We start from the raw sequence: 13,996 nt of genomic DNA, 5'->3' as shown, positions 1-13,996 counted from the left end.
AACATTTTTATAGATTTATTTATTCATACATCCAAGAACTGGGGTGCAGGCAGGGAGTGGGGGTGGGAGGCGCCCCAGAGACACAGCGGGGAGCAGCACAGGGGGATCCCCTGAATGCACTGCTGAGGGGGCAGCGGGGAGCACCCTGGGGTCCCTCCCTGGCCAACAGGGGAGCAATCTCGTGCTGAGACTCACCCTGCACCATCAGGGACACCCCCAACTTCTGTATAGATTTATTTGTTCATGCATCCAAGAACTGGGGTGCAGGCAGGGCTGTGGGGCTGGGAGGCGCCCCGAGACAGAGCGGGGAGCAGCACAGGGGGATCCCCTGAATGCACTGCTGAGGGGGCAGCGGGGAGCGCCCTGGGGTCCCATCAGGGACACCCCAATGTTCTTACAGATGCAGTCATGCATGCAAGAGCTGGCCCTCACCCCCACCCCGCTGGCCTGCACCCCAGCTCCTGTCTGCAGCGCGCACAGCAGCCCGCCCCGTGTCTCGGGGCTCAGCTCGGTCAGCAACGGGCAGCCGGAAGCGCAGCCCGGCCCCGGCCCCCCCCCGTCCCCGCGGCCTGCAGGGGACAGGCAGAAGCCCACAGCGCCCTGGGCGTGTCCACTCCTGCGGCCGAGGGCGGTGGGAGGCGGCTGGGGCCGGCGGGTCGTGGCCCCGCTGGGACTCGGGGTGGCCTCTGCCCGTGCTGGTCAGGCCCCGGGCTGGGGCTGGGCTGCCACCTGGTTGCCTAAGAGCCTCTGCTCACAGACCCTGCCTGTTCCTTTCTTGGGTTTTAATTTACGTCGGTAAATATTGATTTTTCCTTCTCTAATGGATGAATTATAGACAGCCGGAGAAGGGCAGGTGATGGATGGAGGGGGCAGGGACGCAGCCACCTTCAGCTGACCTTCACTTTCCCTCAAGCGGCCCTAGGTCTCAGTTCTGCTACCCGAGGTTCAAACCCTGCTCACATGCCACCTCCTCATGCCCTCCCTGATAGTCCTTCGCGAAGCAGTGCTTTCCTGCCCTGCCTTTATCTCTCTCCTGGCCTTTACCACTTTGCCTTGTGCTAAAGCTCTGTATGAAAGCGTCTTATCTCCTCAGCTAGACTGTGAGCCCTGTGCAGGCTGGGACCATGCATTATTCATCTTTGCATTTCCCGCAGCATCTAACCCCGTGCCTAGCTTTCAGAAGGCTGCAAGCACACGTCTGTGGGACACATGGGTGAATTCCAGAGGCAAATGGGACTGAAGCCCCTCGGGGCTCCAGGGTTCTGCTATTTTGAACTCTGAATTTTGGTAACATTTGCTTCAGAAAAGTCCACGGTGAAAGTCTTGCACTTTCTCCACATGAACCAAATGCTCAGAGGGGTGGGGAGATTTCCTCTCTCACTTCTCACTCACTCACTGGGTTCTCCTAGCCTGTAGGGCTCCGCCCTGATGTGTGGAGCAATGTTGGGACAGACAAGAGGCCCAGCAGGGTTCTGTAACCCTCTCCGCTCTCTCAGGTGGCTGGTGTTTGTTCACCCAAGACACAGAATGTTACCAGAGGGCTGTGAGGTGACCAGTGCTCTGGGGAGGGGGACCCCCGAGTTGGAGTCCACAGAGGCACGTGCCAAGGACCACTGGCACAGGAAGGGTATGTGGGCAGCTTGAGGGTCCAGGCCTGGCCCAGCCCAGAACTGACAGGTGCGCAGCCCTGACAGACGTGCTGGATGGTCTCCTCTGTCCACAGGGAGCATCTGAACTGACCACATGCCAGTGCAGGCTGGGCAGGGCTACGATGCCCGGTGGTGTCAGGGGTGTGTGCCCGTCTTACCCTGCCAATACCTACTGTGGTCACCTGTGCCCTATATACTCTGCCACAGCTAAGCAGAGACACCCACAGCTTCGTGTTCACTGCCGTTAGGGCCTTAAGGTCAGGGCCTAGTTTCCACCAAGATTATGTACTTGCCAAACACATTCAGCAGCAGTTTCTGTGTGCCAGGCACCGAGCGGGCTGTGCACGAGGCCAGAGCTCAGGGTCCATGGTGACAGGGAAGCCCATGCAGAGTGCCAAAGGCCTGCCGGGAGGGCGGGACTGAGAGGGGGTGCAGGGTTGAGACTCTCGCCCAGGCTTGGAGGAGGAACTAAGTGATCCTCCCTCTGCGACAGAATGATGAATGAGCTGAGTCACTCAGATGAGGGGCAGGAAGGGTGTGCGGGCAGCTTGAGCTTCTAGGCCTGGCCCAGCCCAGAACTGAAAGAACGTGGGTGTCTGGCACTTAGGTGTCGAGGGCAGGTAGAGTGTGATGAGGTCGGGACAACACTGGGCTCGGGGACACGTCATGGAGAGGACATTGGGAGCTGCCAGCGGGCTTCAGGGGAACTGGGGTATAGTTACACCCGCATTTTCAGGAGCTCACTCTGGGGAGCTAGACACAGGGAGGCCAAGGTGGTGCCAGTGGAATCCCCTTGAGAGAGGCCAGGCATGGCATAGGGTGCACACATGAGGACAGATCAGAGGCGAGTTTAGGGGTGTTGGCAGGACCCGTGTTTGGCGTGGGAGAGGCCTGTTCACGCCTGTTGCTGCTGGCAGGTCCCCTCTCATGCTCAGTGAGTCCTGTGTGGGCAATGAGCCCCCTGTCACCCTAGACGTCATGAGGGCAGATCAGGCACCTGAGGCTCTGTGTCTCTGGTGCCCGCCGTGAGGGGCCCTCCATGTTCTTTTTGGCATTGGAGAAAAGCCCGTGCGGTACCGGGCAGCTGACTGGGGGCCCAGCTGCAGCCCCTCACACCCTTTGTGGTGTGCTCCCCACCTGGCCACTTGCTGTGGGGATTTGGGGCATAGACACGTACCTGAGAAGTGGGAGCAAACACACTCACCCCCGGGACCTGTCCAGGGACAGCCCTGGGCCTGCCTGCAGTCAAGGAGTAGCGGGGAGCAGGGCGGTTTGTGCAGGCGCGCGAGAGGGCTGGGTTCTCAGGCCACAGCAGCAGAGCACGAGGCTCCTAGATGCTCTGAGGTCCTGGCAGTGACACTTTATTAGCCAGAGAAGGAAAGCAGTGTCTCTGTTAACAAGCAATTGATCTTCTGCAATTAATCTGGAAGTTGTGAATAAGCTTTTTGCAAGGCACCTAATTAGTAAATCTGGTGCCTTTGGGGGGTGATTATATCCAGTCAAGATTGATGCTTTGTTAATAATTATATTTTAAAACACCCTTGGTCACAGCCCCCCCCTTCTGGGGGGTTGGGGGAGGAGACCTTGAGGGGTCAAGCAGGTGACCTAGCCCATTCCCAAAGCCAAGTTCCCTGGGCCACCCACCGCTCCTCTGCTCTGGAGACCCACTGGCATGTTTCAGCCTGAGGGCAGTGCCAGCTCAGGCCACGGGGGTTTGCTCCCCAGCAGCAGTTCTTGAACCATCACGCTGAGGATCATCTGCCTAGTGCACTTGTTAAAAATAGATTCTGGGTCTCATGCCTGACTCAGGAGGCCCAGGAGGAATCTGGGCTTCTGACTACCAATAGCACTGGGGTGATTCCCAACCCCTCGGAGGGAGACTCGCCCCTGGAGATCCAGCACTTCTGCCTGGACACCACTCAGGCGCCGGCCGGGCCGTGACCCCCTCACCTTGTCACAACTGGTCTCAGCACATCCCCAAGGGGTGTACTGCAGACATCACTCCCAAGAGAAAAATCTTTGAGAGAGGTGTCTATAGTCAAGTCTATTTGAACATTTTATCTATCTTTGGGGAAAAATTGCTCATGGCCAAGTTAAGGCCTGCAGCAAGAAACCCGCCTGCCTCTGCAGAACCCAACTGCCCCACAGTGGACTCTGTATGCCCTTTTTGAGGCCATGCGGACATCGGTTCCGTGGAACCTGGTGTCTGGCCACACTCTGGCCCATGTCCCTCAGCCTGGTGTTCCCCAAGCAGCAGGTGGCCAGCTTCCTGCTGGGACCGCCCTCCACCCCACAGGCTCGAACTCAAGTCCTGTCCTTGCCTCCTCTCTGTTCTTTCACCAGGGCACCTCCCTCCACCTCAGCTCTTGCAGAAAGCCTTTCCGAGTCCTACACCTTCCTCCTTGACCCAGATGCTCAGAGTGAGCGATACCGGAAGAGGCGGTTGGCTGAGGCGCTGCGGTGGGCGAAGTTGTTGAAGAAGATCTCCAGCTCCTGGTCGTTGTCAAAGTCGGCGGCGATGACTGTGCGGACGGGAGAGGGCATGGAGAACTTGGGCGAGGCGATGTCCTGGGAGGAGAGAGGCCGCAGGTCAGCGGGCAGGTGCCTGGCGCGGGGGTGCGAGCGGGTGAGAGCGGCCCATGTCACACTTGGAGCCACTGAGCCACTGCTGTTTCCACACTCAGGCCTCCTGTGGGTAACCTGAGGCAGGGCAGACACCAGCATGCCCACTCCCAGGCCTCCCTGGAGAAGGAGGGTGTGGCTCACACGCATGTCTGACGAGTGGGGCCACTTCGGGGTGTCTGGTCCCAGATTCTGTGCCCTTTCTAGACCCACAGTGAGGCTGGTGCTGGGTGGACGCTGACAGCTGGGCATTTGGACCCAGGTTTCTCTGCTGATGAGCTGGTGTGGCCTTAGTGTAGGTGCTCAGCTCCTGGGGTCTCGCTTGCCTCATCAGCCATACGGGCACAGCGGTAGCAGCCACGTCGGGAGGGCAGTGTGGGAAGTGCTTGGCATGCGGTGGGCATGCGTCCCTGCTCTGCCCTGGCTCTGTGCTCGGCAGCATGACAGTGGTGGGGGCTGCCTCTAGAACCTTGTGTTCGTTTTGGGAAGTCTTTTGCTTTTTTCCTTTCTTGAAACATTTGCTTGGGGGGGGGTGCAGTGTCAGATATACCTGCCCAGGGCTCGTGGGGAGACCTCAGCCTGGGAGATCCCCGCTGGCCTACAGAGGGCTGACAGGGCTTTGGTGGGCAGAAGGCCCTGGCGCAGGACTGAGCTCCGAGATAGAAGAACCGTGCATGGAGACCTTTTTTGTTTGTAAGCAGAATATCCATGCTAGATGGATTTGTCTCCTAAAGATCCCGGGAAGCAGTCTAAATCTCAGGGTCTTCCTGGAGAGGCCTGGGGAGGGCACCACTGCTGATCCCCAGGGCGCCCCTCTGCGGCCTGGCCTGTCCCTCGCCCTCTCCCCGTAGGTCCGCTCCATGGGCCCAGCCGGTCTGGGACAGCTGGCGCACTGCCTGTTCAGGGGAGGCCAGGAAGGAAGGCTGTCCTCATTGGCTCAGTAATGAGGCTGATGAAGAGCCCGGCCAGCTGGCCGGGGTGGGCCAGGCAGGGCCTTAAGAGCTGGGGAACAAAGAGACCTCAGGATCTTTAACTCATTATTATTCTATTGATCCTATAAAAATGGAAACCTACATAGCCCCCTGGGGGTCGCTCCACCACCCGCCTGGGATAATGTATGTAAAACGCTTAGCACAGTTCCTGGCACACGGGAGGCACCTGATAAATGGGGCAGCTATTATTATTCCTCTAGCTCCGTGAGCTCTGGGAAGAGGCCATCGGGAGGCTAGCAGGGCTTCTCAGCTCAGCACTCTGACATTTGGGGCTGGGTCCTTCTTGGGGGGGGGAGGGGCTGTCCAGGAAATCCTAGGCTGTTAGGCAGCATCCTTCGCCTCCACCCACCAGTCGCCAGTATCCCGTTTGTCAAGAAAGCCCCAGACATGGTCCGCTGTCCCCCAGATGCCACCTTCACTGTGCAGCCACAGCCCATCTCAGCCTGGGGGAGGTGCGGAGGGGCTGTATCCCCTGACCACGCGGGGGCCACTCACAGTGCTGGGTGGCGCAAAGGGGAGGGAGAGCGAGAGGCCCTGCTTACCCGGAAGCGGACCTTCCCGTGGGCGCTCATCTGCAGGTAGAGCCGGTGGGGGCCGTTCCAGTTTCCGTACACGATGTCGACTTTGCCGTCGCGGTTGAAGTCGGCCAGGGCCACTCCTCTGCCGTGCTGGTGGGGGTCATCCACACCTGGGGAGGAAGGTCGGAGCCCTGAGGGCAGCGCCTGGAGCTTCTGCGAGCACTCCTCTGGAATTCTAGGGGAGCGGCGGCCAGGCAACACAGCGCTGTCCCTCCCGGGCACCGGCCACCGGCCACCGGGAGCAGCAGGGCCTGCCAGGACTTCTCCACAGGGGACGGGGCGGCACAGCCATCTATCAGTAGTTGCGAAGGGGACCAGAACTTGTCGTCTATCTGTTCTTGCCAGCAAGCACTGTTTTGCTCCATTTGAGGGTCCCTTGGGGCAGGGAGAATGGTGGAAATTCTGGAGGACTAAAGGCCTCCCCGGTCACCCCCACACTGCCACAGGGGTACATTAAGCTGACTGGTACCTTTGCTGCAACCTTCCCAGTGTCCTCAGGTCAATCAAACTCCTGCAGGGTAGACACCTGCCTGCCTTAACTGGTCTCCCTCACTAAACTCCGGTCACCCTGTATTCTTTTCATTTCTCAGATGAACTGAGCTCTTTCCAGCTTCTATGACTTTGTTCAAGCTGTGACTCTTTCCCTGGTTCTTGGTTATTCTGCTCTCAGCTACAAAGTCACCTCCTCAGGGAAGTCCTCCCAGATCACTTCCATGGAAATAGGACCTGGCCTCCCCCCACCCACCCTTCTCCCTGACAGCCTTCTATTCTTTCCCTCTACTGTGTAATTATGTCCCTTTACCTTCTACTCACTTAGGGTGTCTGGTTTCCCCACTGAACCTTGTGCTCTGTGAGGTCAGGAACTGCCTTCTTGGTCACCTTTGTGGTCATCATAGATACCTGAAATGACTGTGTTGGTCCCCTGGGACATTGGTGACAACAGAAGAAATACTGTCCTGTGACAGAGAAGCCCAAGGTGCCTTGTGAGATTATGGAAGAGAAGCCTGTGTCCCATGTCAAGTGCTAGTGGGACTGAGCCAATCCCGGGGGAGCACAGATGGCAGTTTGCCCACAGCGTGGCCTGGCAGCTACCTGCCCCAGGTGGACTTGTTCCCTCAGACACGTACGACCTGAGGGCGAGGGTGCCGGAGAGGGCCCCTTGCCCTGGGTCATCAAGCAGTCAGGGTGGGGGACCATGGGACAATAGGAAGTGGGTGGGGATCCCAGGAAGTTCTTGCCAGCTGCAAATATGGAGGTTCTGCGGATGGGAGCCAGGAGGAGTGGGGTGAAGCCCTCTGGGAACCTTGGGTGCTGAGCATCCTCTTGGGCGCGGGAGGCAGGGGGAGAAGAGGCAGTAAGACCCAGGCTTCAGAAAAGGGGTTTGCAAAGGAATTGGGGCAGCTTCCAACCTGTAGGATTAACACCCCATTAATTCTCTGCAAAATTCCCAGCCCTAGTGTCAGTGGCCTTCCGTGTTGGCCCATTTCTCTCCTATCTACGAGGCACCTTGACAAGGAGCTGGTTCCCTTTCGCGGGAATAATCGGTGCCAGGCTGCATTTCACAGCAGCATCTGTTTGGGTGATGAATGCCCTCTTGACATGTCTTGTTAAACCCCTGCAATCATTCTGACTTTCAATTACGGGCCTAACACCTTCCTCTCTCCTCCCGCCTGATACCTTCTCCTGCTCCAACTTGTTGGCTCACCTCTGCTTCCATCTCTTTAACACGTTATCAAATGCTCTAGGTTTTCTCCACCACAACCTCCCCTTCATTTTATGATTTTTCAGTGATGAGAAAATTTGCAGCCAGAGTATATGGCACCAGGAGGGGTGGGCTGGGAGGGAGGACAGGCCAGGGGTAATACTTCCCAACTTCGGCTTTGCCAGGGAGGAGAAGAGGGCAGGACAAGGATGGGAACTCATTGGCTGCTAGTAGGTGGTGGGGCTGACTGTTCAAAACGGGAACAGGGAGCAGCGGGCTGGGGAAGCAGGTTCTTGTCAGTCATGGAGGGTAGATGGGTACATGCTCAGGGCTTGAAGCCAACGTCAGCTCTGGCTGGAGCTCAGAGGACCTTTGATCTGTGTCCAGACCCCTGCTCTCCTCCTCTTCTGGAGGCCAGAGTTTGTCTCTTTACCTCCTAGAAAGAGGTAAAAATCAAACCATCCCTTCATTGGCAAGGTGGGGAGGAAACGGAAGGGAGAGATATTTAGCGGAAGGGCAGACTAAATAGATCCAGAGCTGGTAAGTGTCAATTCCATCATTCAGCAAAATTTTTTTGGGTGACCACTGTGTGCCAAGTATTGTAGCAAGGTGAACAGTCTTGTGGACTCAGATTATTGGAGCAGTGTAGAGGCCTGAGGGAGAGGGACATTCAAGGGGCGGAATGCGGAGGAGGGATGCCATCTTGACAGGTGGCACAGAAGGAGTCAGGAAAGGCTTCATGAAAATCTCTGAGTTAAATGTTAAAAAATAAATAGAAGTTCTGCAGATAGAGAAGCGAGAGAGGGCACTTAGGTACAGAGGATGGGAAGTGCAAAGGTCCTGAGGTTGATGAGGGATGAACACAATGGAAGAAGAGAGACGAACTGGGAGCCTGGAGTGCTATTCCGTGTAGATTTTATCCAGCTCTTATTATAGCTATTTGTTTATTCGTCTGTTTCTTCCTATACAATGTCAGTGCCTCTGTGTGTGTTGTTTGGGTGGGGGCGGTATTGAGGGGTTAGGTGGTCTCAGCCTTAGTCAGGCTAGCCTCTCCTGTTCATACCACCAACAGGCTGAGACTTAGCAAGGACTTGATAGATGGTTATTGAACGGGATGGAATGTTTAAGATAAACATGGGGGCAAGGAATGGAGAGAGGCAGCTTGGAAGGGGAACTTGATGCTGAGAGACACAAACAGGACACAGAGGAGCACGGGCCAATTAGTTTGCTGGCAAACGGATAATGGTCAGGATTTCCAGGGGCCCCTCTCTCCAGTAGCAAACATGCCCCGTGGCCTGAGCCTGGAGGATGTGGAATTGCAGGGGACCAGCAAGGCCCTCTCGAGTGGTTTGGAGGAAGACTTCTCCTGAGGCATGTGGGGGCTGACCTGGAGTGGGCAGGGAGACCAGTCTTCCCTGTGGGTCTGGGGGTGCTGAGGGACCCAGGGCGGGGGTGCACTCACCAGCGCTGGCTGCAGCATCCACAAAGGTGCCATCACCTCGGTTGTGGAAGAGGAAATTGGGCCCATTCTCGTTGTCGCAGAAGATGTCTGAAGCACTGTTGCTGAGGATGGGGCCCACGCTGACACCCCGACCCCCTAGGAGAGGACACGACTCAGCCTGAGGGGCAGAATTAAAGCCCAGTCCTGCTTGGAGGACAGGGCTGCCCCTGAGGAGAGCCAAAAAATGCATCAGAAAGCACTGGGGGGGGGGGACTCCCGACCTTCTGGAGGCTTCCCATGAGCCCAGGTATGGGCTCCAGGCTCCATCAACGATGATGAGGTTGGCCAGGGGCAAGGTCCAGCCGCTTCGTGCCAGAAGGATCCCATAACTGAAGGAACAGACCCTGCCTCCATGGCTGAATGACGATAACCCTAAGTCCAGCTGGACCCTCACATTTCAGCCAAGTCCTGGACAGCCCCCACCCCACCCTGAGCCACACGTAGTCTCATCAAAACAGTGGTCACTTGTGATAGCACCTGCAGGGCCTGACTCCTGACAGAGGTAGAAGGACACAGACTGCTTTGCTCGACATACAACCGCCTGGGACAACTGTGTGTCCTCAACAGCCGCTGGCTGCAGGATGACAGTGCAGACACCAGACGGTCTATCCTGTAGCTAAAAAGCCGGCCTGGGTCCACATTACCGGCTAGGTGGCGGGCCCACCATATAGTGCTAAATGAAAAGGAAAGTTGCCAAGAAATGGCACTGCTTAACTTTAATTTAAAAAATAGGAAAATAAGTCTGCTCTTTCTAAACATGTTTGTGCAGGCTTGTTCTTAAGTGTGGGGGAAAGTGAGAGGGCTGCAGACAGAGCTGTCCACACTGGCAACCTGGCTGGGGTGGGATGGGGGAGGAAAGGAGAGATGCAGCTGACATTTTCTGGCAATGTCTTTGTGTTGCTCTGCTTGTTGTTTCTGTAGTTTAAATTCATAAAACCTCATAAATCATATACTTTTTTTTTTTTTTAAAAAAGAAAGAAATCAAGTCCACTCTACATTTGGGTTAGCTGCATTCAAGTTCAATTTGAGCTACCCCTGCCAATAAGTCCAATCCGGTCTTGAACCATCCCTTCCCAAGTCTGGGCATCCGAGCCCTGACGTCACCCTGTAGCGCACACTAGAAGTTGGAAATAGTTTGTGGAAAACAGCCTGACCAGCATTGGGACATGGCTTCTTGGCCCAGCATGGCTTTTTATAAGCAGTGACTGCTCCAATGACATAGGCTTGAGCCCAGTCAGCCTGCATGGTACCTCTCTCCAGCACACAGTAAAGGTCAATGGCAAATAGATGGAAGAGACTGGCTTAGACCAGAGGAGGGGCCTCTTGTCCCAAGGACTGTTCCTCTAGTCTTTGGGGCTGCTGTAACAGAATACAATTGCCATAAATCAGTAAGCCTCAGTTTTCTCATCTGTAAAGTGGGGATAGTGTGACCCAGTTTTGTCTTTTCAACTGTCAGGTTTTAAGAGGATAAAATAGATGAATTTGTGAAGGGTCTTTCCAAGTCCTACAACCTTCCTACTCCCAGGATGCCTGGGGCCAGCTTGAATGGGGTGCAGCACCTAAGAACCCCACCCAATCAGAGCCTGAGCTCCAGCGGGGTACCCAGGGGCTCACCTGTGCAGCAAAGTTGCCACAGCAATGCTCTGAAGAGCTGGTGGGTGGGTGCAATGAGAATGATTACCAGAGATCTTGCTTTCTTTACTCTTTACTCTTTCAATAAACGAGAGCCCAGACAGACCTGAGCGCGCGGGACCAAGCCCACCCCTGCTGCCCATCCCTCCTGCTGCCTACAGATGGACTGAGGTCTCCACAAAGCAACCAAGGTGTTTCTGGGAAGAGGGTCTCTGTCCCCGGCGCCTCTGGCCTGCAGAGAGATGCCTGTGGGCGACGTCAGGGGCCCTTTCTCCCCAGTGTAATTGGAGCGCCTCCCCTCCAGGGCTGGGGCTTGGGGCCAGGGGACTGGGGGTTGGGGGGACACTGTACGCCTCCTCTCCCTGCTCTCCTGGCTGGGATCCTCCTTAATGCGGCCTGGGCCTTGGCCTCCCGATTCCTCCTGGTAATCTAATTAGCTCTCAAGGCGTGGGAAAGCCACTGAGCCCACACTCTCGGGGGAGAGCACCATGATGTGATGTGTTTTCCTCATTAGGGGGACCTCGGTGAGGGGCAGGGGATTTTCCACGCCTTCTGGAGCAGCAAGCCGGGGTGCTGGTGACAACCTGGGCACCGCTGCTGCAGCCCATTGGGAAGAGGCGCCTCCGCTGGCCCTGTCCTGGCTCCGCTAGACTCCAGCCAAGGGGTCCCCGTCATTCCTGGTGGGGTGCTGAGCCTGGCACCATGCAACCCCATGCTCCCCCGCCGCCCCACTCTGGCATCCTCCAATTTCCTCTCTGCCTCTGGCTCCTGAGCTGTGACACATTCCCTTCATTTTCTACAAAGCAGGTTATTTCCCTTTTGGACAAATTTCTAAATCTTTCTAATTAACTAATTGGGTTGGGTTGAAGCCTTGCACCATTTGTAACCTGTAATTACTAGAAAATTGCCATGGTAACCACACTACTAATTAGTGGCAATTTATTGCCATGGCAACCAGACCATAACAGAGATGTTACCCACAACTCCTTCTTGGCAAGTCCCCTGCACAGTTGGGGAGCAGGTGAGTTGGTTGTCGGGGAGCTGGCCTCTGGGCACCAGACCCAGCAGCCTCAGGATGAGGGGCCCCACTGGAGCCTGGAGGCAGGGCCAGCCAAGCGCCTGGCCCCTTGCTAGTGCCACAGAGGACACCACTCCCGGGTCAGTCACGCAAGTCCTCTGTGAGCCAACGAGATGCATCCGCCGCCATGAGTGCAGCCTCCGCCCTCTCTCCCTGCCAGCCAAGGACTAGGACGAGGTCATGATCAGCTTAGTTTCCTGCCTCTCTCTCCTTCCCAGCTCAGTTTTCATCACGCCCACCCTGTGCCCTCTTCTAAGGTTTAACTCGCACCTTAGCGACTTGCCTCTAAAAATGCAGCGAGGAGCATTTTTATTTTACCTTGGAGACTGGGGCCCTGATAGGGAGTTACCTCCACACCACATCAGTTAGTCCCTTCCTACTTGAGGCCAGCCATCCTCTGGGGACCAGCCTTCCCTCAGTTGGGGCTGGAGAGGCAGTAGGGAGGGGGGCGAGACTAGGGACCAGAAAGTTCAAACCCTGTGGCTGTGTGACCTTGGGAACGTAGTTGAACCTTCCTGGGCCTCCGCTTTCTCACCTATAACTCGAGACGGGTAATAATAGCTGCTTCTTGGGGCTGTCATAAATATTAAGTGAATTGGTTTTTGGAAGATACCTTGGAAAATGTCAGGTGCCACAGTCATTAGCTGGACTATTTCCCACCTGCTGAGTGAGTAATATCTCTTTATGTTCCCAACACTCCGGAGCTTCAAAGGGCTCCCCATTCCAGGGTAGGGTGTGAATGCGGCTCCCACTGTCCCTTCCTGAAGGCTTCTCACTCTGCCCAGCGGGCTGGGCAGGGGGGACATGCTCTCCAGGGCTCCCTCTACCTCCTGCCACCTTCTGGCACCTCCCTCTGATGACCTGCCCACTGGGTCAGCGTCCCACAGGACAGCCTTTAAGAGCTGCACCCCCAGACCTCTGAACCACCACACCTGGGTGACACAGGCTTAAGTCCAATTTTGGTGAAGGTGATCCACCCTCAGGTTGCCTCTGGCCCAGCTCTGGGGGTGGGAGAAATACACTAAAGCAGGGGAAGAAAGATTGTGGGAGCAGGGCTGTGCTGCTGAGCCACCCAAATCTTGGCACCAGGACCCGGGACAAAGAGGCAGAGACATGCAGGGTGCTGAGGAGTTGCTGCCATGTTCTAGCCTGGCCTCCTCCCCTGTGGGGTGCAGGGACTTGGGGAGCATATGCCCTCCAGGCCTTGGTCTCCTTCCTGCGAGGTGGACGGTGCCCCCGGACCCTTCCAGCTCCACTTCCCAGGGCTTGCTCCACGCTGCACCCGGATGAGCGTGTCTGGGAGCGGGTTCCTGGGTCCAGACCGCGCGGTGGAGGCACTGAGGAGAGACCCACCAGCCGGGGCGCTCGGGCCGTGAGAGTAGTCTGCTCTCACTGGGACAGAAACACGACTCTGGTGGACGCCAAGGCCTGCACTCTGCCAAAACATCCACGACACTGTCAACTGTGAACGAGCAGCGAGGGTGCCGGGAACGCGGCGGGTGCGGACGGGCGAGCAGGCCCACGCACGCACCAGGGAGCTGTGTCGGAGAACTGGGGGAGCGTGAGGTGAGGCACTGACAGTCTCGCATCCCAGTGTCCCTGAAACTGGCGGAGAATAAGGCTGCGTTTGTGCTGCTGTGGCCTCGGTGCTGGGCAGGGTTCCGAGGCCACGCGTGGGAACACCTAACGGCCGGGACGTTCCCACTGCCCCCCCAACCCTCGTGCCGCCGCTGTAGGCCACCGACGGGAGGTGGGCAGAGGGACAGGCTCATCATGGTCTGCTGCATGGGGACTTCCAAGCCGGGGGCGTCTGGGGGTGTATGTGGGTGCTGGAGGGCTGTCAGCAGGAAGGGCAGGTAAAGAGGGGACCGAGGTGTCCTCTGCCTACCAGTCCTGTACCAGGCTTGGCGCCTTGCCGTTTTCTACGTGGGGAAACTGAGGCTGAGGGAGGCAGGATGGCAGCCAGAGGGCAATGGGTTGCCCCTCAAGTTCAGGTGGGCATGACCCCGGGCCCAAGCTATCTTCACAGTGCGCTCACAAACATCTCACTAGAGCCCCTTCTCTGCCGAGGACTCTGTGCTCTCGATAGGCGCCAGCGTGGCCAGCCCCAGGCCTGACATTTCTTTAAAATCTCTTGTTTTAGCTGAAAGAAAAAGAAAAGTACACCAAGATGGCTCTTGCTCTGTCTAGCACATCTTGAAAAGTGATGTCCGCTCTTGTCAATCATATAAAGCATCAGATC

At 56.8% G+C, this 13,996-nt stretch overlaps 1 protein-coding gene across 1 annotated transcript in view; it reads right to left on the bottom strand.

Annotated features, from left to right (window-relative positions):
* CRTAC1 (cartilage acidic protein 1) overlaps positions 1 to 13,996 on the bottom strand; it is a 125,564-nt gene that overhangs the window by 13,883 nt on the left and 97,685 nt on the right. The window contains exons 6-8 of the mRNA XM_004681019.2: positions 9,006 to 9,140; positions 5,806 to 5,951; positions 4,081 to 4,217 (exon numbers count right to left, since the gene is read on the bottom strand). Coding sequence (XP_004681076.2) covers positions 4,081 to 4,217; positions 5,806 to 5,951; positions 9,006 to 9,140 — 418 coding nt within the window. The remainder of the gene's footprint in view (positions 1 to 4,080; positions 4,218 to 5,805; positions 5,952 to 9,005; positions 9,141 to 13,996) is intronic.

Source organism: Condylura cristata, unplaced genomic scaffold (genome assembly GCF_000260355.1).
Source record: "Condylura cristata isolate star-nosed mole 26May11 unplaced genomic scaffold, ConCri1.0 scaffold00011, whole genome shotgun sequence".
Lineage (NCBI taxonomy): Eukaryota > Metazoa > Chordata > Mammalia > Eulipotyphla > Talpidae > Condylura > Condylura cristata.
Note: the sequence above shows the minus strand (reverse complement) of the source record. Positions and strands in the feature narration are given on the sequence as shown.